General features: G+C 46.1%; 2 protein-coding genes across 2 annotated transcripts; both read right to left on the bottom strand.

Annotated features, from left to right (window-relative positions):
• Window positions 1-1,438: 1,438 nt before the first annotated feature.
• Window positions 1,439-2,649, bottom strand: JR316_0004041 (26S proteasome regulatory subunit rpn-8; the record flags this gene model as incomplete). The annotated part of the gene is made up of 5 exons (XM_047889810.1): window positions 1,439-1,945; window positions 1,997-2,175; window positions 2,242-2,472; window positions 2,525-2,552; window positions 2,626-2,649. The coding sequence occupies 5 exons, from the start codon at window positions 2,647-2,649 to the stop codon at window positions 1,439-1,441; spliced, it is 969 nt and encodes a 322-aa protein (XP_047752184.1).
• Window positions 2,650-3,033: 384 nt separating this feature from the next.
• On the bottom strand, window positions 3,034-8,083 carry JR316_0004040 (uncharacterized protein; the record flags this gene model as incomplete). Its single annotated transcript, XM_047889809.1, has 18 exons — window positions 3,034-3,148; window positions 3,414-3,568; window positions 3,624-3,667; window positions 3,734-3,809; window positions 3,860-3,919; window positions 4,070-4,628; window positions 4,687-5,083; window positions 5,135-5,201; window positions 6,063-6,187; window positions 6,290-6,410; window positions 6,461-6,504; window positions 6,561-6,636; window positions 6,689-6,748; window positions 6,802-6,849; window positions 6,901-7,459; window positions 7,517-7,913; window positions 7,967-8,027; window positions 8,075-8,083. The coding sequence occupies 18 exons, from the start codon at window positions 8,081-8,083 to the stop codon at window positions 3,034-3,036; spliced, it is 2,973 nt and encodes a 990-aa protein (XP_047752183.1).
• Between the last annotated feature and the right edge of the window lie 26 nt (window positions 8,084-8,109).

The following is an 8,109-nucleotide window of genomic DNA, read 5'->3' as shown; positions in this document are numbered from 1 at the left end:
AGCCCGTGGACTTTCCCTTCACATTTGGGAGGAGAACACCGACAACTGGTCGTGCAACAAGCAAGAGGAAAATGCCCATCCCATCCATGCCAACCAAACCCAGCAACAGCAAGCCCAAACCGTTCCCGTTAAAGTGACCAAGAGAAACGGAAAGGAATACATACCTAGCAAGAGCTAAGCGCGAGCGCGAGACGAGAGTGTTGAGAAAAATCGTGGTGGGCAAAGGTGGTTTATAACAGAGAAAAAAAAAGACAGGTAATGGGAAAAACAACTTTTAACGCCGGGAGCAATATCCCAACTCCACCAAGAAAAATTTAATTAACCGTTTATGCCGAGATAACACTATATCGGGACTATTAGGTAATTAGATAACCCTCTTCGGGCTTTAATTTTTGCACCGCAGTTCGGCTTTAGCCCCTCCGCTTGCTACTACGACTCTAAACGGGTGCGCAAAGTTTATCCTGCCAGATGACTCGAAACCTTGAAATTCTCTCACACAATCTTCTATCTCCTCGAAAAGCGAATGCCCCCATGCCATTGTATTCCCAGGGTAATTAAGCCTGACATGGACGCTTCCTGCCAAACCAAGGAGAAAAAAGCTAATTACTGCTGCGCGTATGGCTTTTGAGTAGCGCGAGCAAATCTCTCTCGAATCTAGAGACGAAAAGCCGCTAATCTATGTATAAGTCAATCAGGCAGTTTTCACCTCCCCGGTGGAAAACAAGTAGAAATCGACGATAACCACAGTAATCCGGCGCATCATTCTTATCACTCTGTTCTCGAAACGTTTCTGATCTCCTGTTTCTACGAACCTGCTCGATATCTCTCACTGGTAGTTGAAGCGAACACGAACACTTTCTCTGAGTCCCAGACCTTGATTATTTTACCCTGACCTCTGCTATATACAGTCATATGGTCTCCCATGCCCTCCTTCTGCCATTAGACGTGTGCTTCAAACAGAGTCAATTCAAGAGGAATAGATAATTTATCGGACGGGACGAGCCATCTCTGTGATTCCTTTATCAGTCAAGAAATGCCAGACTTGTCGGACTACTAGGAATAGAAGCGTCAGTCTATCCCGAATACATTCTGGCCAGTGACGATGGATAGCGACGAATGTTGAATTCGCCACGCGGTCTCTCGTGTAAAGACCATGTTAATTGCGTAGAGACCTTAGCTGCTATAAGTATAACTTACTACGAGTTACATCTCCTCAAAAACCGGATTTCCATCTGTCATAGCAGAACTTTGCAGGAAGGAACAACCGCCTGGACAAAAAGATAACAAATCGAAGCGCATTGCGCAGTCAGTTGTTGTCAGTATCTTGGTCAAGGAGAGAAAAGTTAATCAGGCCGCTCAGACCGTAAGTAAGGAATGGAAGAAGGAAGATAGTATACCGATACGTAGTACAACAAAAACACACAAAGTTACCAACACCCTACTTGTCCGCCTTTTTCGCTTCTGCTTTACCAGCCGGCTCGCTCTCCTTTTTGCCCTCCTTCTCCCTCTTCTCACCCTCTTCCAGCTCCGCCCGCCCAATCGTCGCCTTATTATCAACAAGCGCATGCAGAGCAATCACCGCCCTCAACAAACTGCTCAAATACACCACCAACATCTCGTCATTCGTGCTCGCCGCAAAGCTCGCCTCCGTCTCCGGCTCGCTCAGGTCCGGCAGCAGATTGAGCATGTCCTGCAGGTTATACACGATCTGGTGGTTCACGGGCATCTTGCCGGCCGCGACATCGTCGAGGTAGCGTTTGATGTCCGCGAGGCGCGCGGAGAGACCGTTCAGTGACGCCAGCTGCTCAGTGACGCGTGTGCTGAGCGTCGTCGTTGTCGAGTCTTTGATGTCGCGCAGCAGGTGCTCGACGCCAATTTCCTCGGCTTCCTCGGCTTCAATTGCAGAGGGTACGTGCAGGAAGGTTTTGCGTGTCTCGGTGCCATCCTGTGAGAGTTATTAGTTGTGTAGATTATATATAATGATGGGAAGACGCACGTCTTTGATTTCTTCGACGGCAAAGTAAGAATCGGTGGGCATGCCCACAGCCTGCGGCCGCACATCGACGATGACCATCACAGGGCGGGGGATAAATCGCTTGAACAAATCATTGATCTCCTGATCAGAAGCGCGCAGCTTCGGCCCAGTGTGGTACCACCCAATCATACGTTCGCGAGCTAGCCAAAGCAACACAGAGCACATTAGTATATCACAGAAAACTAATAGGAGCAACATAAACCCACCATTGACTTTCTTGAACATCTCATACATCCCTTCAATATAATTGTGATCCAAGAACCACGTCTTGCTATCTTTCTCATCCTCCTCGAACGGGATTCCAAATGAGTTTGCAACGTTGATCGTTTTCCCATTGTCCTGCCCCAGGAGCACACCGACGACTCGCTTTTCTGTGTTCCGCGAAACAGAGCGCGCATGGTGATCGGTTACAGAGAGAAGTACGAGTGGGTGAACAACTGCGCGGCGTTGCGTCAGCGGGAACAAGGAAAGGGAGGTGGGAGGACATACTGACGGTCGTTGCAGCCAGCGATGTGAGCTACACCAGAAGCAAGCAGATTATATTTAGTTCACAATGACCTCCGACTCATTCCAAGCCAATAGAGCCTTACCTGCTCAGTAGATGTAGCGACCATAATGCTCTCTATCTATGATTCAATATTTTGTTCCGTCGATGGCTGCAAGTTCTGCAACGGTATCTTATCCTTCTCGCGCACCAAAAGACGTGCTTAAAGAGAAAAAAAAAGGAAAGAAACCAGATAAAGGAGGAAGATGAGGATAAAGGAAGGCGGCAATGAAATCGAGCACGACCATGACTTACGCGTTCCAACGACGCGTACGTTGTTTGCATTTATTGTGTAAGAGCTTTAAAATCTGATCACGGAAAACGCCGGGATGACACCAGAGATCAGTTCAGGAGTCGGAGACCAAAGTCTACCATGAGTGCATTAGTATTCAAACTATTCACGTCCATTCGAGCATGCTCGAAGTCTACAAGAGGAGTGACACTTTCGGGCAGTCTACAGGAAGACTGGCTGAAGCAGATTTTCCTCCACATTCTCAGTATCTCCGGATTTGATAACATTCGCATACGATTGCAACCCTTCAAGCTCCAACGTTCTCCAAATAAGTGGGCTGAGGGATCAAAGAGTATTGCGAATGGAACTGGAGAACCTATGCTCCTGCTATATCATTCCTGTGATAAACCCTTGATAAATCATGGCCACGCTCCATGTCGAGACGCCTCGTTGACATCACCCGGTAGTCGTATACACATAGGCATAGGACTGCCGCCAACTTTCACTCTATTTGACAATGACAGCATTCATAAACTTTGAAAACGAAAGATGGAGTATACAACAGAACAGAATCTTTTAAAACTAATCACAACAGAACTCACGACGTTAATGAATTTACGTGCAACTGCTCATAGGTAAGAGGTGTACCGGGGAAAAGTTTGCGAATCTTTCGCGAAACTTCCGTGCTTCTCGCTTTATGTGTGAACGTCTTTTTTATGTGGGCCAAAATGTCGTAATGGGCGCCTTCACGAGGTTTCTACGCAGATGAGAGATTAGTTAAGGTCAGGAATTAGATGCCCGCTTGATTCCACCTTCGTGTCATCCGACGGCGATCTAGGTTTTAAAGTAGCATATCCTGTCACAGAAAGCTGGTGTTAGCCATGTAAAACGAGGCATAATATTAAACAAGACAGTGACATACCATCTCCGAGCTCAAGTTCGTGGCTTTCAATAATCTTAATCAAAAGTCGAGTAACTGGGCCTACTGTCCCGTCACTCTGGATAAATCAGTCAGATGGAAAGAAAATAGCGATACATCCTGTCTTACCTGGTCGGCAACCGAGCTCCAGACACTTTCATCGATCAGAGCAGCATCAACGGTCGGAACCTTGAACACTGTCAGAGAATAGAAATGAAATGTGCATGACAAACAATGTGTACCTCTTCCAAAATATAGCGTAATATTATGTCCAGCGGATGAAAGAGTAGCTGCAAAATGAGGCAATCTTCGAACCGAATACACATTATAATAACTCACTTGCGTGTGGGGGTCCTCCTGTTTTCTAGGGCCCGTCAATTTGTGGGCTATATATGATTGTAGCTTTGCTCTAAATCCGGTAGCTGGAGCCATGAGGACATCGTAAAATGGAATAGCAGACGGTATCCTGTTGAAAAGTACATGGTTGTTCCAAGCAGTTTCATTAACAGCGACTTTTATTCCACGGATGAACAGAGCACCGCCAGCCTTTCTGGTGCTAGAGCCTCCGCTGCTAAGACATGCCATTCGTACTATATCTTGCCAAGAACGGTCCTCGGTTGGTTTATAACGAATTTGTGCTACAGTTCCCTTGTCAGTGTACGACTCCGAGCTGCAAGCCACTCCCCAGGCATCTGACGTATCCACGCCCGTGATCACGTAAAGAGTTCCGTTTGGGCACACAATACATGAAGGATCGTTTAAGAAGCTGTACCACGCGAGTGCATGCTTCCGAACGTAGTCCCGAATGTGACCAGTAGAAATGAGATCCTGCCTAGATGCCCCATTGGGCAGGACCATGATTGCACCCTCTCGACTTTTGACTGTGAAGCTGATGTCCCTAGAAGTAACATAGATGTGTTAGATGACTCTTACAAAGACGATTAGGGGGTAGTTACAAAGGTGAAGTGGAATGGCGTGTCATCTCTACGCCTTTACTGATAAGCGTAGTACCGGGGTCAAAATACATTGGAATTGTTGTGATATCAGTGTCTTCTGGACATGGACAGAGCGGATCCATATCAGGAGGACAGGTCATCTGCATTGGATCCGTGGCCGGCTTGAATATGTTGAAGCAGTACTCAAAATAACCTTCCGAGTTCAGCACTCCAACATCACCAATTGAAAGACCGAACTTTTCACCCCTTTGTGGGTTATTCCAAATCGGGGTGCCATATCCTAACATATGAAAAGCGCGAACGAATGACTGTCCTTTCCCTTTGGGAATGGATGTTGTATGACACCGAGCAAAGCTGGTGTCCTTCATGAGAGACTTGTAAGGATTTGTTGTCGAATCTATTTTATGTGAGATTATGTGCTGGCGTTCAAAAAAGCGAACGTGCTTACCAGGAATGCGATGCTGTCCATCTTCCAGTGTGCTTCGGGAACCTGATGCATCATCATCTTCCTGGGTCTACAGAAGTGGTATGAGGACTGGGGATTATGCAGGAAGATTTTGTGTTCGTACCATGGTACTATGGCGATTGGGATGGTTATGGCAATGTAGTAAAGCAAGAATGAACCTCACCTCGAGCTTGCCCAAACAATGGTCTCAACGCGTCTGGTTAATGCCAATATTACATCTGAGGTAAGTTCTCAAGTTCGAATTCAAAGTTTGGTCACCACACGTCACAGCCTCAAGGCCTCATGACTTATTTCACAAGTGATCCGTCTAATTATGCCAATCCTGATTAATTGATTCCTGACTTACAACAAACGAGCAAGGTCTATCCCTCATCAATTCAAATTTATGCATCATTATTTCAAAACCGTCAAACACATGGCTTCATAACTTCCTCTCTCAGTATCTCACTGGAGACGATCATGTTCAACTACAGGAAGATCCATGGAAGATAACGCCCTCCAAACCTGCTCAACTCTCGATGATCTAGTTTCTTCCAATACCTCAATAACAACAGAGGGTACTGGTGGGTCCAACTCTACTGCGCCTCGAGCCGGCTGTGATCATTATAGGGAAAGGGATACCAGATTGCCGCTGAATATAGCAAGAATGATTTTGTTATACCATGAAATGCTCGAATCCAGACGAAATTGCGTGAAATTATAGGTGAGAGTATTGAAGACCTAAATAGACTATATTTGCCTCGACAAACTCCCATGCTCGATGATAACGCATTGCATCTCCACCATTCGCAGTAATGTGACCAAGCTTCCCGTCAAAATACAGCAAATTTGGGTAAAATGAATGGTAAAGGAGGAGAATCCGAATCCTATGCACTTGCTGCATACGCCAAAAACCTTGCAAAAATTGTACACCATAGACACGATAAGGACCTGATGATTGGATCCAAGCTCCGTGAAAGACCACTCGTCCGCTCTTTACGCATACATAACTGGCGTCCATTTTCCCGTCCTCCCTCGCTTGATAACAATTATAAACTTGAAATGATCCATTAGACATCGAAGAAGTTATGAGGTATCAGATCAGAACTTACGATGTCAAAGAATTTACGTGCAGCTGCTCATACGTGAGAGGTGTACCTGGAAATAGCATTCGAACTTTGCGCGAAATGATCCTGCTTCTCGCTTTGTCGCACCATGCGTCTTTCATGCGGGCAGGTGCACCCATCAGAATGCTGGGCCAGGTGGCTTTTCGAGTGTCCTACGCAGACGAGAGGTTAGTCAAGACCACTGATTATATCATATACCCACTTTTGAGTCATTTGACGGTGCTCTAGGTCTCAAACTTGTCCATCCTGTGGCATAAGTCGACGAATAAGCCGACTGTTCTCATGATCATATAATACCATACCGTCTCCAAGCTCTATTTCGTGTTGTTCAATAATTTTAATCAGGAGTCGAGTAATATTGGCAACCGTCCCGTCACTCTGCATAAAATGGTAAGAAACCATACGTTGCGCTGAATCGTATGGAGACTACCTGATCCGCAACCGAGCTCCAAAGGCCTTCATCGACCAGAGCAACCTCGGTAGTAGGAACCTTGAGCACAGTCAGTCAATACCAACTCGAACTAACTTGAAAGAAACATTTACCTCTGCCAGAATATAGCGTAGTATTATGTCCAATGGGTGGAAAAGCACCTGTGAAATAGTCCATTTCTTGAACTGATTGCTCATTCGGTATAGACTCACATGTGTGGGCATCGCCTTGCGTTTCTCAGGGTCGCGTAGCTTTTTGTCCAAGTACGTTTGCACCTGTGCTCTAAGCCCTGTGGTGGGAACTGTGAGGACATGGTAAAATGGAATTGCAGACGGAGGTGTGTCGCAAAGTACATGTCTAATCCAAGCAGATTCGTTGACAGCAATTTTGATTCCGCGGATGAAATGGGTGCTGCCAGCCATTTTGCTGTCGGTCCCTCCGCTACTACGGCATGCCATCTGGTCTACATTCTGCCATGAACGTTTTTCGGTTGGTTTGTAGCGTATTTTGGCTACATTTCCAGTATCAGTGTGTAGGTGTGGCCAACAAGCTACTCCCCAGGCATCTGAGGTATCCACTCCAGTAATGACATAAAGCGACCCATTTGGGCAGAGAATAGACGAAGGGTCGTTGAAGAAACTGTACCACTCAAGCGCGTGCTTCCGAATGTAGTCTCTAATATGAGTAGTAGAAATGAGATCCTGTCGGGATGCGCCATTGGGGAGTACCATGATTGCACCTTCTCGAGCCTTGACTGTAAAAGTGATGTCCCTGCAGATTATGTGACGTATAAGTAACACTTTAAGAAGGACATTGAAAAAATATTACAAAGGCAAGTTTGAATGGCGTTCCATCTCAACACCTTTACTAGTCAATGCTGTGCCAGGGGGGAAGTACATCGAGGTGGTTGCAATATCAGAAGCTTCTGGGTACGGAGAGAGCTGCTCCAAATTTTTGGGGCAGTTCAGCTGCAACGGATGTGTTGGTGGTTGGAAGATATTAAAGCAATATTCGAAATAGCCGTTCGAACTCAGCATTCCAACGTCACCAATCGATATACCAATTTTGTCCCCGACCTTTGGGTTTTCCCATATCGGGGTGCCATGTCCTAACATAAGCATTGCACGAGTGAATGTCTCTGCTTTCCCTCTTGGAATAGTCGTCTTATGACACCGAGCGAAACTGGTATCATCCAAAAGTGATTTATAAGGATTTGTCGTTGCTGCTATATGACTTGAGATTGTGTTCTGAATATCATATTTGAAAGAGCCATCGTACCGGGATAGTCGCCTTCATCTTCCGATACCTCCCTGGAAGTAGTTGCATCATCTTCATCTGTCTGAAGGAATGGCGTAAGCAGTCAAATTTTATGAGAAACTCAAGTACCCTTACCATGATACCGTCCGCTATCAATGTGTTGG

The sequence above is a fragment of the Psilocybe cubensis genome, chromosome 3, assembly GCF_017499595.1.
Source record: "Psilocybe cubensis strain MGC-MH-2018 chromosome 3, whole genome shotgun sequence".
Taxonomy (NCBI): Eukaryota; Fungi; Basidiomycota; class Agaricomycetes; order Agaricales; family Agrocybaceae; genus Psilocybe; species Psilocybe cubensis.
Note: the sequence above shows the minus strand (reverse complement) of the source record. Positions and strands in the feature narration are given on the sequence as shown.